General features: G+C 45.3%; 6 protein-coding genes and 1 long non-coding RNA gene across 9 annotated transcripts in view; 3 read left to right on the top strand and 4 right to left on the bottom strand.

Annotated features, from left to right (window-relative positions):
* Positions 1 to 48: 48 nt before the first annotated feature.
* Positions 49 to 2,476, bottom strand: LOC113211258 (uncharacterized protein C11orf24-like). 2 transcript variants are annotated; one of them, XM_052264683.1, is made up of 3 exons: positions 2,179 to 2,476; positions 1,312 to 2,096; positions 49 to 1,134 (listed from the first exon to the last, which is right to left on the bottom strand). In XM_052264683.1, the coding sequence occupies exons 2-3, from the start codon at positions 1,375 to 1,377 to the stop codon at positions 49 to 51; spliced, it is 1,152 nt and encodes a 383-aa protein (XP_052120643.1). In that variant the 5' UTR covers positions 1,378 to 2,096; positions 2,179 to 2,476. The 2 variants fall into 2 exon arrangements, with proteins under 2 accessions (XP_052120643.1, XP_052120644.1); XM_052264684.1 differs by having other exon boundaries at positions 1,312 to 2,476.
* An 8-nt stretch (positions 2,477 to 2,484) lies between these two features.
* LOC127748934 (uncharacterized) lies at positions 2,485 to 3,790 on the bottom strand. The gene is made up of 3 exons (XR_008010852.1): positions 3,663 to 3,790; positions 2,877 to 3,186; positions 2,485 to 2,759 (listed from the first exon to the last, which is right to left on the bottom strand). It is a non-coding gene; the product is annotated as an uncharacterized LOC127748934 (long non-coding RNA).
* A 1,298-nt stretch (positions 3,791 to 5,088) lies between these two features.
* Positions 5,089 to 8,093, top strand: LOC113211279 (aarF domain-containing kinase 1). The gene is made up of 9 exons (XM_026429603.2): positions 5,089 to 5,528; positions 5,625 to 5,714; positions 5,790 to 5,993; positions 6,108 to 6,266; positions 6,354 to 6,512; positions 6,591 to 6,857; positions 6,943 to 7,140; positions 7,213 to 7,355; positions 7,430 to 8,093. Exons 1-9 carry the CDS (start codon positions 5,394 to 5,396, stop codon positions 7,629 to 7,631), a joined length of 1,557 nt encoding a protein of 518 aa, XP_026285388.1. The 5' UTR covers positions 5,089 to 5,393; the 3' UTR covers positions 7,632 to 8,093.
* A 49-nt stretch (positions 8,094 to 8,142) lies between these two features.
* Positions 8,143 to 11,213, bottom strand: LOC113211280 (acetyl-CoA acetyltransferase, mitochondrial). 2 transcript variants are annotated; one of them, XM_026429604.2, is made up of 10 exons: positions 11,028 to 11,213; positions 10,651 to 10,824; positions 10,453 to 10,567; positions 10,186 to 10,379; positions 9,899 to 10,103; positions 9,716 to 9,801; positions 9,453 to 9,641; positions 9,204 to 9,361; positions 9,011 to 9,127; positions 8,143 to 8,452 (listed from the first exon to the last, which is right to left on the bottom strand). In XM_026429604.2, exons 1-10 carry the CDS (start codon positions 11,043 to 11,045, stop codon positions 8,167 to 8,169), a joined length of 1,542 nt encoding a protein of 513 aa, XP_026285389.1. In that variant the 5' UTR covers positions 11,046 to 11,213; the 3' UTR covers positions 8,143 to 8,166. The 2 variants fall into 2 exon arrangements, with proteins under 2 accessions (XP_026285389.1, XP_026285390.1); XM_026429605.2 differs by lacking the exon at positions 8,143 to 8,452 and having other exon boundaries at positions 8,626 to 9,127; positions 11,028 to 11,210.
* Positions 11,214 to 11,242: 29 nt separating this feature from the next.
* LOC113211283 (uncharacterized) lies at positions 11,243 to 12,098 on the top strand. The gene is made up of 3 exons (XM_026429607.2): positions 11,243 to 11,650; positions 11,734 to 11,827; positions 11,899 to 12,098. The coding sequence occupies exons 1-3, from the start codon at positions 11,611 to 11,613 to the stop codon at positions 12,080 to 12,082; spliced, it is 318 nt and encodes a 105-aa protein (XP_026285392.2). The 5' UTR covers positions 11,243 to 11,610; the 3' UTR covers positions 12,083 to 12,098.
* Positions 12,092 to 14,614, bottom strand: LOC113211282 (small glutamine-rich tetratricopeptide repeat-containing protein beta). The gene is made up of 7 exons (XM_026429606.2): positions 14,472 to 14,614; positions 13,787 to 14,034; positions 13,586 to 13,707; positions 13,358 to 13,507; positions 13,008 to 13,280; positions 12,860 to 12,925; positions 12,092 to 12,780 (listed from the first exon to the last, which is right to left on the bottom strand). Exons 2-7 carry the CDS (start codon positions 13,997 to 13,999, stop codon positions 12,648 to 12,650), a joined length of 957 nt encoding a protein of 318 aa, XP_026285391.1. The 5' UTR covers positions 14,000 to 14,034; positions 14,472 to 14,614; the 3' UTR covers positions 12,092 to 12,647.
* Positions 14,615 to 14,623: 9 nt separating this feature from the next.
* LOC113211278 (death-associated inhibitor of apoptosis 2) overlaps positions 14,624 to 16,204 on the top strand; it is a 10,048-nt gene continuing 8,467 nt past the window's right edge. Inside the window, exons 1-5 of the mRNA XM_026429602.2 lie at positions 14,624 to 14,773; positions 15,006 to 15,222; positions 15,308 to 15,622; positions 15,715 to 15,904; positions 15,990 to 16,154. Coding sequence (XP_026285387.1) covers positions 15,055 to 15,222; positions 15,308 to 15,622; positions 15,715 to 15,904; positions 15,990 to 16,154 — 838 coding nt within the window. The 5' untranslated portion in view covers positions 14,624 to 14,773; positions 15,006 to 15,054. The remainder of the gene's footprint in view (positions 14,774 to 15,005; positions 15,223 to 15,307; positions 15,623 to 15,714; positions 15,905 to 15,989; positions 16,155 to 16,204) is intronic.

The raw sequence follows: 16,204 nt of genomic DNA, 5'->3' as shown, positions 1-16,204 counted from the left end.
AATTTGTCTTTTGGTCTCATTGAGTTTTTGATGAGGTCAAGGCCAGTATCATCTGCACCGTTTATTCATCTGCGAAATTCTTAAGTTTTCCTTTGACCTACGAGTTGCAGCATCCTGCTCCCTTCTAACCTCCCTCTGCTCCTTCTGATCTCTCCGTTTCCGGGCTTGTCGTTTGGGCACTGGGGTGGGCGGAGAGACTGGACATGGCTTGGCACGTGCTGGTGCCTGGACTCGTGCGTTATTGGTTGACGGGGTCTTGCGGTTCGGGGCGTACTCCGGCTTGCCGTTCCTCGCCGGACGTCCCAGGTCTTTGGCAGCCGCCCCCTCTGCGCGCCCTGGAGCCACGGCCCGGGGTGGCGGCGCGGTGACCGTGCGGCCCGTGCTGCGGGGCGACCTGGGCGGCGGTCTCCTCAGCGAGCTGCAGGGCTCCTCGCCGGTGCACCTCTGCGTGCGTGGCGCCCTGAGCCGCCCGGCCATCCCGTGCCCCGCGGCCACGGCAGACTTCCTCCGCCGGCACGGCCGCGGCACGTCCGCGACGTCGGGGTGCTGGCGCAGCGCGCTGCCCGAGCAGCGCCGCGTGACCCTGGTCAGCGAGGGCTCTGCGGACGGCTTGCTGGCGGAGGTCCGAGGCAGCTCCAGCAGCGGCGGCGCGGAGGGCGGCGCGGGGCCCGCGGCCTGGTCCGGAGTGGGCAGTCCTTGGCGCTGCTTCGTCGTGGCCGGACCGTACCACCTCGCCGTCGACACGGGGGCGGGCACGCCGCCGCGGTCCATGTCGGCGGCGATGGCGACGGCGGCCACCTTGCTGTCGCGCTTCATCGGCGACGGCTTCTTGCTCGGCGGGGGCTGCGCCAGGCAGCGGTCCGACATTTGCCGGATGCACTCGGGACGCAGGAGGTCTTGGGCCACCTGCAGCTGCAGCATGGCCGCGCTGGGCCCCCGCTGGGCGGGCAGAGGCGCCAGGGCGGTGGGGCCCGCGGGCCGGCCTGCAGGTGCTCCGGGCATGACGCGGCGGGTGGGCGGCCGGTCGGCTCGGTCCGCGCGGTCAGAGCGGCGCCCCGCGCACGGCCACGGCCAGGACCCCGTCGGCTGCTCCTGCTCACCGCCTCGCGGAGCGGGCGCCAGGGCGCGGTGCATCTGTGTAGGGGGAGAGGCGCAGTGGTACCTAAGATTTTATAGTTCAAAATTGTCCCAGGAAAAAAATGGGAACTTTCCCATTTACAATCTTGAAAAATTCCACATAAATAATTTTTGTTTTAGAAAACTAAAGTCCCTTGACCATCTCAACGCAGGGCGAAGGACGAACTCACTCACCCGGATCCTGCCGGCCGCCCGCTGACATCGGCCGCGGCCGCGGGCCTCGCCGTCGCTCCAGTCCATCCCCGTCACGTCCGAGTAGGATGCCGCGCCGCGGACGCCCCGATGCACGGCCGGCGGTGGCAGCCGCGAGCGAGTTGCCGCTACGGTCCTCGCGGCCCCCAGGGACAACTGCGAGGACGGAGACTTCCTGGATCGGCGAGGTACAGACACCCTGGAGGAGGGCGTCTCTCTCGAACGCCACGGCGTCGCTATCGACGCCTGGGACGCCACCGCTCTCCGTTTGGAAGGCAGAGGCTGGAGTTCTCCGTTCAAGTGAGTCGTTCTGGAGTGAGGGTGGTTGAGCGACGTCTTGGTGCGGGATGGCTGTGGCAACGCATTGTTCTTTGTCTTTGAACGAGATTGCTGGGGTTTAAGCGCCGCCCTGGAGATGTTCTGCTTCGTCGTGGAGCGAGATGGTGCACGCTTGAGGGCCGCCCTGGATGCGTTCCTTGTCTTGGAGCGGGATGGCGGGGGTCTGAGCACCGCCCTGGGGGCGTTCTTTGTCCTGGAGAGGGATGGCTGGGGCTTGAGTGACGCCCTGGACTGCGTAGGTCTGGAGCGGGAAGGCCGGAGGGACGCGCTGGAGTATTGCGTCGTCCTGGACCGGGAAGGTTCGGGCTGGAGCAACGCCCTGGAAGGTCGGCGAGTGCGCCTGCGTCGGCGCGGTCTAGGTGCGGCGGTGGCTCGCGACACCGACGCGAGGGAGGCCACCCTGGGCGGCGGGCGAGTGCGGGTCGCTCCTGGAGTGACCAGAAAGGATTCGTCTGCTATCAGCCATCGTGGGGATGGAGATGGACTCTAATCTGTACTTATTAGACGCACCCGAAGGCTGCGGCGTGAGGACTGGCCGTCTGGCCGCTCCGTCTGGTGGTCTGCAGGGGGTCAGGTTGGTCCTGGCGACGGCCGGGCGCTGGCCACCGACGGTGGCCGAACCGTGCCCCGGGGGCGGCGCCCTGGCCCCGCCTCCGCGGCCCCGCGCGCTGACGCGGTGGCTCGGCACTGAGGCGCGGACGCTGCCGCCCGTCCGGGCGGCCCTGCTGCTGGGGGCGGCAGCGCGCGGCGGTGTTGCTGGCAGGACGGGGGCGCCAGTCTTGTGGCTGCCGGAGGATGACTTGGTGCGCAGCGGCCGCGCACTGCGGCCCTGGTGGGCGCGGGCCCCGCTGCAGCCCGGCCCTCGCGGCGCCCCTCGCAGGCTTATCGCGGTCCTTCCCCGCACCGGGCTGCTGTCCAGCGGGCTGCCCCGTGGGGTGCCCCGCGGGGTGACCCGTCGGGAGGTGGTGGCTGCGGCTCGCCGATGCGGACGTGGGTCTGGAGGAGGCGGTCCGTGACACTGGCCGCGACGTGGCGGCGCGCGGCGCTTCTCCTGGAGGTCGCCGTCGACTGCCCTCGGCCACCCAGCGAGCCTGTCAGCCGACCGAAGGAGGTCGATCGGTTGTCACTGTCGATGGCCGAGGCCTGTGTGCCCCCGCCTCGTTCGTCCCATACGGGCGCCCCCCGCCTCGGCCGACTGGCTCGAGTACCTGCATGTGACCCGGGTAAACGACATGGCGGGCCTCGGGTAGGAACGGCGTGGACTGGCGCTGGCCGTCGCCACGGCGCAGCGCGCCGCCCGCTCGCCTGCTGGCCGAGGCCGAGGGCGCCGCGGCGCCGCCTCCGCGGCCCTTGCGTCGCTGCTTGGTGGAGGCCGAGGAGGCGGCGAGGCCCGTGTCTGCGAGCAGGCAGGTCAGCAGGCAGGAGCACGGGCTGGAGCAGTGTTGCATGCCTCATGGCGTCTCTTCATGTCGCCCCATGTCTCCTGGCTGCTCCCATGGCGACGCGCCTGGCACACCGCTGCATGGAGGGAACGCAACGGCACGTGTTATTTCTTTGCAGACGGGAGGCCCCTTTCGTACAAAGCCGATAGTCCCTCCTTGGCTGCCTGCATGAGAGAAGGGCGCCCTTCTCTCATGGCTGCGGCGATGCCCCGTGGGTGGCTGGCTCAACACGGGCGAAAGTGCTTTCAGGTGTGGGGGAGGGGGCTACACCACCAACTCACCTCTCCCTAGTTCAAGTTCGCGTTTAAAGATACGTTCGGAAGTTCACATGAATTGAATCACCCGTATCGGGTGGGACTTCAATCCACGACCGGACCATCCCCCTCCCTAACAACTGCCCCAAGCGAACGCGGTCCGTGGCGTACATCCTTGTGCCCGTCGGGCATTTCCTATGTACTGTGCTGCACAAGTAGTACACACTGAAACCGTTTTTGCCATGTCTTGAGCCTGTAAGTTACTCCCGAACAGAGTTGAGCGCGCGCGCTAGTCTACCTGGGGGGTGATATCTCCAGACAGGAAAGCACCTCTGTTATTGTTTCCTGTTCATTGTAACCAGGATCATGGTAGTAACCCGCCTAAGAGTTCGACTCCAGCCACACAGTACATTGTGGGTCGGCCATGTTGCTATAGCGTGAGCCGATGGCTACAATAGCACCCTCGCTATGTGGGGGTGTTGCGCTGTATGAGCGGTTAAGCGCGGGGCGCGCGGGGCTTTTCTCTACAGGTGTGGGCCCCTGTGTCCTCTCTGGTGCTGTCTGGTGCTTGCTGTCTCTTGATGTGTCGCGAGGGGGTGCGCTCTGTTGCCCACTGTTGGCTGGTGGTGGGTTGTCCCGGTGTGGTCTGCTGGCTTCTTGGGGGTGTGTGGTGGGGTTGTCTCGGGTTGGGTTGTGAGTCGCTTTTTCTTGTCTATTCGTTTCTCGGCCCTCACGGTGTCGTTGGTTGTGGTTGCTTCGGTGGTGGTTCTTTGTGTGTGTGTTGGTGAGCTCTTTCGTGTTTGTTTGTGTGTGTGTGTGGTTTGGGGTGGGCTTTCGTGTGTTGGTCCTTGTGCTCCCGCGTGGTGGTTTGCTTGGGCAGGGTTTATTTTTTTGCTTATTCTTTTGAACCCCCTTGTTTTTTTACCCCTTTATTGGGGGGCGGATTTATTGGCAAGGCAAGTTCCAAGGTTTTTGTTTTTTGATTTTATTGTTTTGGACCCTTTTGTTTTTTTTAGGGGGTGCTCTTTTATTTTGGGTTAGGGTTCGGAAACTTTTTTGGTTCCCTTTTCGGTTGGTTGGGTTGCTTGCGGGCTTGATTCTTGTTTCCGGTTTTGGCGCTTTTTTTTCTTTGCTTAGGGGTTGGCGGGGAAGTTTGTTCGTTTTTTTTTTGGTTTTTTTTGGTTTTTTTGGGGGCTCTGGGCGTGTGCGAGTCTGGGTGTGGGCTCGCGTGTTGTGCGCGTGTTTTTTGGGGGCTGTGTTTTCTCTCTCTCTGGGGCGCTGTGAGAGAGCGAGCTTGCGCATGCTGAACCAGCAATCACTTAAGGCCCAGTGAGGGAACCATTTACAAACTAAACTGAATGCTTAACTTGTCAGTTACGAAACGGCTAATGACGGACGTGCATTCTGTTTTATCCCCAAAGATTTTGAGCCTTCGCCTACACTTACCTGAGTTCGGCATGTGTCTGTGTTAGCCATTTCCCCGCAATGGAACTGGAATGCTTCTAACTTCATCTGACGCCTGTACATAAATGCAAATATGTGTTACTGGTATGAAACCGATGTTCGTTTGCATTGTTTGCACCTCTTCACGCACACGCACGTGTACCCCGCCCCCTACGCCCCTCACCCATCGAAACCAAAGTCCACTGCCTTGTGATGACAAGTTCTCACCTCACCCTCTCCCCTCCCCCTGCTGCACCTCCCACCCCACCTCCCCTTTCCCAGCCCCGCTGCCCCGCTCAACTCCTTCCCTGTCTGCTACGCTATGCGCTGAAGATTATGTCATCTTTTTGAAGGTTTTTAGTTTATATACCAAGTTTTAAGCAGTTGTTTTGTGGAGGAATGGATTATGTTAGTTTTCAAAGTTGTTGGAGATAAGAAATTCTAGTTTGTATAGAATGTTATCTTCTGGTTTGGTTTCAAACCGAGATAAAACCTTCCTATATTAGGTTAAGTATCCCAAGGCTGCTAGTTGAGTGTCATATATTTAGATAACTCTCCAGAGTGAAACGTCAAGAAACCATCTATCATGTGGCCCGCTAGAAGAATACTAAAGTATGCAACAGTAGTAGGAACCTTAACTGGAACAGCATTTTCTTTACATGCCAATCAGTACAACATTGATTCTATTGGCGCTGTACGTTTGGGTAGAGCTGCGTCCACAGTGAGTTTCTACATCACTTGCCATGAAAAAATGATTCACTGTCTTCTATAGTATTGAAAGCCAGATCCCTTGATCTTCAAAACATCATTGTTTTAGGTACTGAAAATTTCGTATTTGTATAAAACTGAATTGTACTCCAGCAATCTTCCCAGAGACACACCCGAGTTCTTAGAATTAAAATCAAAAGTAAGAATATCTAATAATTAATAAATCTTGAAAATAACTTTAAAATGTTTCACCATCCTAAATTATATATTTTAGGTTCATAGAAAAGCAGCAGAAAACCTCCTTGAGTTATGTTGTGCAAATCGAGGAGTATTTGTTAAAGTTGGACAACATATAGGAGCTCTTGAATACATTTTGCCTCATGAGTACGTAGAAACTATGAAAGTTTTACACAGCCAAGCTCCAACATCTTCCTTTGAAGAGATTCAGCGTGTGTTACGTCAAGATTTAAAATGTGATGTAAGTTACTCTATGCTTGCAAAATATTTTTGTCTGTCCAAAGTTCTCACAATTTTCTGTGAACCTATTTTAACTTATTACAAATTCCTCATTACAAAATTATTTCAATTGCAGCCTAAAGAAATTTTTGAGGAGTTTTCACCAACTCCTCTAGGGGCAGCCTCTCTAGCTCAAGTGCACAAAGCTAAATTAAAAGATGGAACAACTGTGGCGGTTAAGGTTCAACATCCATACATCAAAGGAAATTCTACTGTTGACATGACAACAATGGAGGTATGTGTGGTGACAAATTTACAAATAAGCTAGTGGAGGATGATAAGGAATACTCATATTCGTTTTAATTCCTCACTATTTTTTCAGGCTCTTGTTAAACTTGTAGAGATTGTATTTCCTGACTTTCGCTTCCAATGGTTAGTGACAGAAATGAAGCGTAATATACCAATGGAATTAAACTTCTTACAAGAAGCAGAAAATGCTGAAAAGGCATCAAAAATGTTTCATCATTTTCCATGGCTGAAGGTGCAACCAATATCAGCAATGATCTATTTTTCTTGTTTGGGTACATATCAAACTTGATATACAATGTGATTTTTGTAGGTACCAAAAGTTTACTGGGACCTCAGCAATCACCGTGTTTTGACTATGGAATATGTTGAGGGTGGACAAGTCAATGATCTTCCTTACATTCAAGAAAATAAAATAGACCCATATGAGGTTTCACACAAATTGGGCTGTCTCTACTCGCAGATGATATTTGGTGAGGGATTTGTTCATAGTGACCCTCATCCTGGAAACATATTGGTAAAAAAGAATAAACAGTCCAATAAAGTTGAGGTGATTCTTCTTGACCATGGCCTGTATGCTGTAAGTATTCAATGAGTATTTTGGTTACTTGAAAAGTAACAGTTACTTTCTCGTATGACTGGTTTCATTTTACAATCCTCAATAGGATTTGACCAATCAGTTCCGTTGGGAGTATTCTAAACTTTGGCTCAGTATCTTGAATAGTGATATAGATGGAATGAAGACTCATAGCCAAAATCTTGGAGTTGGTGAAATGTGGCCATTGTTTGCTTGTATGGTGAGCGGACGTACATGGAATACTATAATGTCAGGTGTTGACAAAGTTAATTTCACAGATTCAGAGGTGAGTGAGAACACAAGTAACTTTAAACAAACCTCTTACAAATACCAATAATTTTGCTTACTCCATGGTCAGAAAAATGAATTCCAGAAAGAGATTCCTAAGTATTTACCACAAATTACTGGTGTTCTTCAAGATGTTGATAGACAAATGCTCTTGATCTTCCGCACAAATGACTTGATGCGTGGTATTGAACACACATTAAAAACTCATGCGAGGTAAAGTAATGACTTCATTTCTACTTTGTTGGGTAGAAAATAGCAATCTTACAAAACTCTTTTGTACTTTACAGAATGTCTTCATTCCTTGTTATGTCCCGTTGGTGTGTCCGAAGTGTATTTAATGAACAACTTAAGGACTGTGATAACAGAATAAGACGATGGTGCTTAAAAGTGGCTCAGCAGTGGACACTCTTAAAAATCTCAATATATTATGCTTACATGAGTGTATGCAGCTTATCCCTTTCATCAATGTGGCAAGTTATGACTTCATAAGCCTTTAGAATAGACCTCAATATATTTTATACAAGCCAGCTCAGTCAACACTAAAATTTAGAATACATTGCATACATTCCTTGTCTTTTCCTTTTCTTTGTCATCATTTTAAATATTCAAGTCTGAGTTGGTTAATTTTGTAACTTGCCATAAAGATAATTGCCTTAAACAGATACCAAAATAGGTGCCAAAGAAAGTGTTTTAAGTCAAATTATGCACAATGAATTAGTATTGTTAACTTTATGAAGTTGTTTGAAGACTTATCAGAGAATTTTTGCTTATTGTCTAAAATGTTTGGCAATTCATTTTTATTATAATTACCATGTTACAACAGTTTCTGTGAAATCATAGCTGAGATAAGTTTTGAAATAATTGCCTTGTATACTAGTTATAAAATACTTAAAAAGCACAAATTACATAGCCAAAGTTTGAGGGACCTAAAATAAATGTTTATCATTTTTAGTTTTGATGGGGATGATGTGCAGTTCAAGCATTTTTAATCTTCAGTAAGTTGGTCTTAAGTTAATATATTATTTCATCTCCCAGACCAATGCTGCTGAAGTTGTTTTAGGCGTTGCAGAAGAGTTTGCTTATCTAGTCGATGTTTGCAAAGGAAGTGACCCTCCAGGAAAAGGACAGGTATATCATACCTGTATAGTTTGTTCCACCGTTCATTACCCTGAACTGTAATATCCACAGATTTAAACTCCACTTCACCAAGAAAAGGCTCCAAATCCACTTTAAGTTCATCACAGAGGGGGCAGGGATCCTTTGTGTACAATACAAGTTGTGGCTTTCCACTAGGAGGGCGTTCCATCGGTCTGCAATTTGAAGAGGTGACTATGATGCCTACTGTTTGGGAGTAGTTAAAGACATTTGTTGGTCTCAAAATTTTAAAGAAAAAGGTTTTCAGAACCTGATTTAAGGAAAATGTGCTGTTTTCAGTGGGTAAGAGCTTTATGCTTATTAAAGCTCAGCCAATAAAATAAGGATATTACATAAAAATAATTTTATTGATGACTAAAACCAGCTTGAAAACAACATTCTATAAAGACTATTACATTTAAAAAAGATAAACAGCACAAAGAAAGAAATGTTTTACAAAAATAATCTATCACAAAAAATAAAAGTACCATTAAAAATATCAGTCTCGCAACTGTGATGACACATGATCGTAAATAAAATATTATTTCATTGAAACTGGCAGAAATCATCTTAACCAACACATCCAGTGGACATTTTTCTGCTTTTAGTCATAAGATTGATAAAAATGATCTTAACCCTCACACCAAAAGAGAATGAACATTTACCAACAATAACATTCCGGAAGTATTTGAACTTAAAAAATATGAGAGTTCAATGTAAAGGTATCAACTTACAATTTTTCAATAAGGATTGAAGATGCACCACCACCTCCATTACAGATGGCTGCCACACCCTTTTCACCAGGTTTCAATGAATACACAAGATGGTTCACAAGACGAGCCCCTGACATACTGGAATAAGATTACAAAATTAGATAGACTTAACACTTACAGATTTTAATTTCAGAAAAGATAAAATTATACCAACCCAATGGGATGACCAAGACTAACAGCACCTCCATGGATGTTCAATTTTTTCATATCCAGTTTTAACATTTTTTGGCAAGCAAGGGCAACTACACTGAAAGCTTCATTGATTTCCCACATAGCAACTTCATCTTGTTTAACACCACAGCGCTCTAGCAGCTGTGAATCAAAATAAAATAAGCAATGAGATTTACTATAATTAGTTCAGTTTTAGGTGTATATTAAATTATTATAATACACAAATATTTACTTTGGGAATTGCAAAGACAGGTGCAATCGGGAAGTCAATGGGTTCTGTTTCTGCATCGTAAAATCCAACAATTCTTGCAATAGGCTTAACTCCAAGGCGTTCAGCCGCATCACGGGTAGTAAGAACACAAGCTGCTGCACCATCATTGAGAGTTGATGCATTTCCTGCAGTTACAGTGCCTCCTTCTCTCTATAAAACAGATGGATTAGATTATGTTTTGTGTGTACAAAAAATCACCCATTGGTTGAATATTTGGCATTTACCTGAAATACAGTTGGAAGTTTAGAAAACTTTTCAAAGTTAACTCGTTTGAATTCTTCGTCTTCTGAGACAATAAGATCTGGTTTGCCTGTCACAGTGTAAGGGGGTGGGATAAACAAGAAAAAGTCAAAAATCGGCAATCAATTTGAAAATCTCTTTGATGGCCTGCTCCATGGAAACTTTACCTTTTTTTTGTGGAACATTCACAGGCACCAATTCTTCCTTAATGGCACCGGACTTATATGCCTCTGCACTTCGTTGATAACTTTGAATGGCATACTCATCCTGATCCTTGCGAGTTATACCCAAATTTTTAGCTGTGTTTTCACCACAATTTCCCATATGAATTTTGTTATAAACATCTGTGAGACCATCAAATACAATACCATCCTGACAAGGAGAAATGTCATTATTTCATTATTACTCATACAGCTCATTTTCAAGTTTAGTATGAGGTTTGATCTCAACAAACCTGCAATGTAACTCCACCATAGCCAGTGTCTCCTCTCTTCATATAAAAGGGCACATTAGACATTGACTCCATGCCACCAGCCACAATGACATCCTGATGACCACACATTAAACCCTGAGCTGCCAACATAATCGATTTCATTCCTGATGAGCACACCTTGTTGATCGTAGTACAAGCTGTGGACTTTGGCAAACCTGAAAATAATTTAGAAGGGTGTCATGAAACAAAATCTTTTAAATTTGAAGCTTTTCTGGGAGTAAAAGTTACCTGCATATAATGCGGCTTGTCTTGCTGGTGCCTGTCCTAACATGCCCTGACACACATTTCCCATGTAAACTTCTTGAACTTCCTCCTTCGAAATACCGGCTCGTTCCAAAGCAGCCTGCACAACATAAAGTATTGTAAATCTCTAACGCTGCCTGCTCTTTATTCAAGCTGCTGCAGCAGAAGAATTCAAAATCATACTTTAATTGCAACAGCAGCAAGTTTTGGCGCAGGAATGGATGCTAGCTGACTGCAAAATGACCCCATAGGAGTTCGAGCCGCCCCAACAATAACAACATCATTTAACTTGGTGCTCGAACTATGCTGGAACCTTAAGGATCCCTTTGGGCGAATTCCCCACAGCAACGACTTCACCTAGAAATAAGCAAGAGAAATGAAGTAGTAATATTTGTTTAACAAATCAAGAATAATGAACACCAACATTTTTGTGACAAACATTTCTTTCTCCCTTTATAATATTTACAGAGAGCAAAAGTAAATCAACTTTTGCACTAATTTATTCTGAAAAGTTGATACTGACCAAAGGTTAAACCTGTGGGAATGGTGAGAAAGTTTACCTGGTGAAGGGCCGGCATGGTGTACTGTGGTGAAGGGCGGCGTATAACTTTACAACGGACGGGTTGGTAACAAACTATGAGATGAGAGAAACGGGTTCAAGGACAGCGGAGAAGAAAACTGACAACAACAAGTGTTGCCGGTCGGGTCGGACCAGTGACGCGCATATGAGGTGCGGGGCGGGGGGATGGGGGAAGGGAGGGGGGGCAGTCGGCCGGTCAGCTGTTTCTCAGTGTTGTCAACTATATGGTACTCATTATCCGACGTCTCGTCTGATGTCTTCGAGTCGACGGCTTCGTAGTTAATGTTCATAGTTTTGTTACAAAATTTTCAAAAGTGGTTAAACTTAATATCAGGCGTTTCTTTTCTGTTTTCGTAAAGAAATGTTTTGGTTTAGTTTAGAAACAGTGTGAGACAACCTTCCTCCGGTTGGCGCTAACCGCCAGTTAATTTAGAAACCTCGAACAAACGTTAAAAGGGCCCTATGGCCTAATTTGCTTATTGAGGGTGAACTTCTTTAAACTCAGGCCTAGTCCTAACAATTTGATAAAATAGTAATTGTTTAAAATAATTAAAACAGTGAATATGGATTGTCATTTAGATGAAGAACATCTTCAAATCTTCAGTGAGTTCTAAGAATACTTTTGTTATTTTTTTGTGGTTTTTCAAATTACTTTTGGGTGAATATGTAACCTTTATTACACCCAGGCAAAAATTTTCAAGATAATCTCCAGGTAGCTATAAGCATGCATGTAGACTCTTTCGTGTCAAGCATGGTTGAATACAGTCGCTCCTGCTCAAGGTGAGGAAAAGAATTATAACTTTCTTTCAGCAATGTCATTCTTTGACTTGACGTTTCACTCTTCTTTTCAGAGAGATCTTAACTGAAAAGGGAGCTGAGTTAGTACGTTCTAATGCAGATCTAATAGAAGCAAGAACTAGTCTGGAGAATGCAGTTGGCCAGTCAGCCCTGATTTGTATAATGCAAAGCGCACTCAAACTGTCTACAGCGATTGTTACTGCCAATCATATGGAAAATGGAATGTCTCTCAAGTAAATGACAGAATAAGATATTTCATTATTTTTATTCACTGCTGATGAAATGCAAGAATTATGTGAACATTCTGTTGTGGACTAGACTTCAGGGTTTAGTTAATCAAAGAAAAATCTTTTTTGGTTTAGCATTAACCAATATTTAAGTAGCAAAGAATATGTTGTGCAACCACAGTAAAAATTGAGAATGTTGTGTTTTCTTTAAACATTGGTACAGCCAAACACTTGGTTCACATGAACTGTAATGAACTCTATCTAGTTAAGAAAAGAGTAATTAACAATTGGTGTCTCTATAACCATGAGAGGAGGAATATAGAATTTTGATGTACAAATATTTACTTTCATTGTGTTTAACAAGACCAACAAACTCCTAATAAAATATAGGATGTTGAAGAAATAGTAAAACCAATTACCAAAAATAGAAATAATATAATTATTTCAGTAACACCAATATCAAGGTACCAGGACTGTCTGGATAATCTTTGTACATGTCAATGGAAACAACAAAGACATTTGATATTTTTCAACTCCCATTCAAAGAGTTTGAGTTATGACATCTCGAGGCCAGATCAAATGGAGGGTGGTGCAGGAGGCTCTTCTCCAGGAGCTCCATTGTTCTGATTTTGTGTATCTAATTGTCTTCGGAGCTGTTCAACAAGTTCTGGGTTTGCACTTTGCATGTGCTCAGCAAGTTGCTGACCACTGTAATAATGAAAAGAACCAAATAACGTTCAGTACAAGGAAGTTTTTAACATAATCAAATGGTGAGATCACTACTTACGCTCGAAGCAAAGCATCCATGGCCCCAGTGCTTCCTTGGGGGTTGCCCGAAACAAGATTGCTGTATCTGTTAAAAGATTAAAATGACTAGTCCAAAGCTTTTCTAAACAAATAAAATATGCTGTTGTTACAAGAAAAGAAAAACTTACACATTCTGTGTAATTCTGTGCATGTTGGGATCAGACAGAACTTGTGATGCCATGGCCATAAGGTTACTGTTACCAAGCATACTTCCAATGGGTCCCAAGTTTGCCAAATTGGGCTCACCTCCCATTAGGAATGGAGAGGGACCTGCACCTGTTATTTTTTCTTGAGCAAGTTGCATATTATTTTTGTAGCTTTCATTGTCTGGCTCCATTTCCAAAGCCTTGGCATATGCATTTCGAGCTTCTTCATGTTGTCCTAGACTAGCATGAGCTAATCTGTAAAATAAAAACAGTAGCAATGTACTAAAATGAAAAGAATTGCTTCAGATTGATGTCATACAGCCCTTACTAACCCTAGTCGTGCGTATGCTTTACAATAAGATGAATCAATTTTTAAGGCCTGTTTAGCATCAGCAATAGACTGCTGGTAGTTGTTCAGCTTGCTATGTACGGCAGCTCTATTGCAGTAGTAGATGGCATTTCGACCATCAAGTGCAATAGCCCTACAAAAAGGGGAAAAAAAATTAGAATTGAAAAATTACGTTTAAATTAAGTAAAGCTAATAAAAATGTTCCTTTTACTTGGAGTAAGCATCAATAGCCTCCTGGTACTTCTCTTCATGCATCAATGAGTTACCCTCAGCTTTCAGTCTTTCAGCTTCAGCTTTACATTCTGGGCTTGCTTCAGGAGGAAGCTCTTCAGCCTGTGTGAAAAAAATGAAAATTTAACATCAGTAGCTTTGTTTTTCCATCAGAGTAACTGAACATTTAAAAATTACGTACATCTTCAAGGGTACCCGAGTAGTCTCGGAAAATGTCAAGAAGGGGTGTGGTCGGTCTCAATGCTTCATCAGCACCAGAAACACTATAAGCACTCTCCAGGCACTGAATTGCCACTTCCAAACTTTCAACGGCATCAGAGGACAATCCACCATTGTGCATTTGATCATTTAGGAAATGGACTATGGATGCAACAAGATGCTTGACAGAACTCATTTTGAATGACGCAGCAGAATCAGAGGTGGTGATGCCTGAAAGAGAAGCATACTGTTTCAGATTCATTTGATATTAATAAACATGTAATTCTAAACCAGAAGAAATAATACAAATGTAAAATGTTGAGCATTTTAATATGTTCTGACATGTATAATTTATAACAGCTGTTGCTCTAAACAAGTTGGGGTAGGATAAAAATAGGGTAGAGCAGGTAAAATTGTCCAAGTATTGAAATCAAGTATTTCGTGAGTGGCTTATTTATTTATTTGCGTTATATTGCCCCTGAGGAGTGATGACGGTGCCAATGCTTTACTAAGACACCTAATTTAACCAATGTTTGACAAATACATGTAATAATTTCACTTAGGGCGAATTTGAGTTTATGAAAACATTTAAGTTTTCGATTATTGCGATATTTGAAAGAGTATTATTTCATTAATTGTCTAGATTTTCACGACCGGAAAATACTTACACGGTACGTACGTAACCTATCAACGAAAACGAAACACCAGAAGAAACAAAACAAGAAAAAGCGAAGTGAGGTCGATCTATCGTTTTCATTTCGTTGACGTTTCTTAAACACTGGCTGCAAAGTGATCAGGACGCGGACTGCGGCCATCAAAGCTATGTTACATTCCACACTTCAATGAATGAAGTTGCGTTCTTTTTATTGTTATTTATGAAGGTTGGGTCAAGGTATAGGAATTTGACATTCGATGGGGCGTATGTGTACGATGCACTTCGCAAACAAGGTTACTTCATGACTAGATCGTAGTAAGTTTCAACGGGGCATAATTGTTATCTTTATTTCTATGTGAAACTGTTCAAAACTGATCCATTTGGAGAGGCATCAGCATCCTCACTGATAGCTTCCCACGGTTCTTTCCTCCTCTTATTCAAGAACTCTCTCATCATTGAGTGAATTACTTGATCAAGTACAATTAAGGAAAGCACTGTTGTTGAAACCAGATGTATGTTTTGCTAACTTCTTATCTTATCTTTCCAGCACTGATAAAATCAACTGCATTTTGACAGTATAAAGAAAATTCTAAAATATGAATGTCGAAGAAAGCAGACTTCGCACATTCCAGAACTGGCCAGCCAATGCTGCTGTTGATCCCCAGCGTATCGCAAAGGCAGGCTTCTATTACACTGGTCGTGGACTGGAAGTACAATGTTTCTGTTGTGGTGGACGATTAGAGGACTGGAACTATGGGGATCAGGTAATTTCCCATTTCTAGTCTTCCCACATTGATTTCCGCATTCTCTATTTAATTTTGACTTACCTACATGATTTTTATCTAACAGGTAATGGCCAGACATCGTAGAATCAGTCCATCTTGCCCTTTTGTTAGCAACCCAGCTTCATCTGGAAATGTACCACTCTGTGGGGCTCCTCGGGATGTCCCTGCTCATCCACTTCCCTCTACAACTTATCAAGCGCGGCCTAGTGGATCTTCTGCACGCTCAAACACATCGCATGCTGGAATGTGGGATCAGACAACTATGTTTCGGAGTGAAGCTTTTAGACTTGAAACGTTTGAAAACTGGCCTATACCTGAAATTGTCACTCCATCACAGTTAGCAAAATCAGGATTCTCTTACCTGGGCATAGGAGACAAAGTATGTCAAAGCTTATTGCTCTCATAGCTTATAGCAGTATATTTGTACCACAAATTCATCTTCTAAATATTTCCCTGTTTTTTTTCAATCAGGTGAAGTGTGCTTTCTGCTCTGGTGTTGTGGGTTTTTGGGAAGCTGGAGACGATCCAGAAAAAGAACATAGAAGGCATTTTCCATCATGCCCCTTCTTGTACAATATCCCAGTTGGTAACATTCCATTAAATGCTGTAGCAGGTGATACATGTTCAGAACTTGGTGTACGAGATTTAAATACAGATGCCAGTAAGTGATTGTTAATTAAAATCTTTGATTATGTACTGTGTGCACAAGTTGACTATAGTAAAACATACATTGTTTTTTTAATTAGCTGATCCTAAGCTGGCTATGAAAGAACTAGGCATTCAAAGTCACCATGGCCCCAGGAACCCCATATATGCTACTGTAGAATCTCGACTACGAACTTATGACAACTGGCCAACCGATGTGACCCAAAAACCTGATGACTTAGCTGCCGCTGGATTTTATTACACAGGTAAAAATCATACTGTTTTGAAGAAGCCTTTTAATCCCATTGTTCAAGTG

The sequence above is a fragment of the Frankliniella occidentalis genome, unplaced genomic scaffold (assembly GCF_000697945.3).
Source record: "Frankliniella occidentalis isolate FOCC.00 unplaced genomic scaffold, Focc_3.1 Scaffold20, whole genome shotgun sequence".
Taxonomy (NCBI): Eukaryota; Metazoa; Arthropoda; class Insecta; order Thysanoptera; family Thripidae; genus Frankliniella; species Frankliniella occidentalis.
The sequence above is the reverse complement of the archived record's forward strand: the minus strand, read 5'-3'. Positions and strand labels throughout refer to the sequence as shown.

Bases quoted from the DNA above. Each gene is read 5' to 3' on its own strand.
- LOC113211282 (XM_026429606.2), bottom strand. From the start codon at position 13,999: ATGAGTTCTGTCAAGCATCTTGTTGCATCCATAGTCCATTTCCTAAAT. The intron at 13,708-13,786 runs GTACGTAATTTT...TTTTTCACACAG, and splicing joins ACTCGGGTACCCTTGAAGAT to GCTGAAGAGCTTCCTCCTGA. The intron at 12,781-12,859 runs GTAAGTAGTGAT...TCATTATTACAG, and splicing joins ATGGATGCTTTGCTTCGAGC to TGGTCAGCAACTTGCTGAGC.
- LOC113211258 (XM_052264684.1), bottom strand. From the start codon at position 1,377: ATGGACTGGAGCGACGGCGAGGCCCGCGGCCGCGGCCGATGTCAGCGG. The intron at 1,135-1,311 runs GTGAGTGAGTTC...CCCCCTACACAG, and splicing joins GGGCGGCCGGCAGGATCCGG to ATGCACCGCGCCCTGGCGCC.
- LOC113211280 (XM_026429604.2), bottom strand. The intron at 9,362-9,452 runs GTAAATATTTGT...TTTGATTCACAG, and splicing joins CTGTCTTTGCAATTCCCAAA to CTGCTAGAGCGCTGTGGTGT. The intron at 8,453-9,010 runs GTAAGTTGATAC...TTCAAATTGCAG, and splicing joins TCAATCCTTATTGAAAAATT to ACCGATGGAACGCCCTCCTA.
- LOC113211283 (XM_026429607.2), top strand. From the start codon at position 11,611: ATGGATTGTCATTTAGATGAAGAACATCTTCAAATCTTCA. The intron at 11,651-11,733 runs GTGAGTTCTAAG...TATTACACCCAG, and splicing joins AGAACATCTTCAAATCTTCA to GCAAAAATTTTCAAGATAAT. The intron at 11,828-11,898 runs GTGAGGAAAAGA...TCTTCTTTTCAG, and splicing joins TACAGTCGCTCCTGCTCAAG to AGAGATCTTAACTGAAAAGG.
- LOC113211279 (XM_026429603.2), top strand. From the start codon at position 5,394: ATGTGGCCCGCTAGAAGAATACTAAAGTATGCAACAGTAGTAGGAACC. The intron at 5,715-5,789 runs GTAAGAATATCT...TATATATTTTAG, and splicing joins TCTTAGAATTAAAATCAAAA to GTTCATAGAAAAGCAGCAGA. The intron at 6,513-6,590 runs GTGCAACCAATA...TGATTTTTGTAG, and splicing joins ATCATTTTCCATGGCTGAAG to GTACCAAAAGTTTACTGGGA.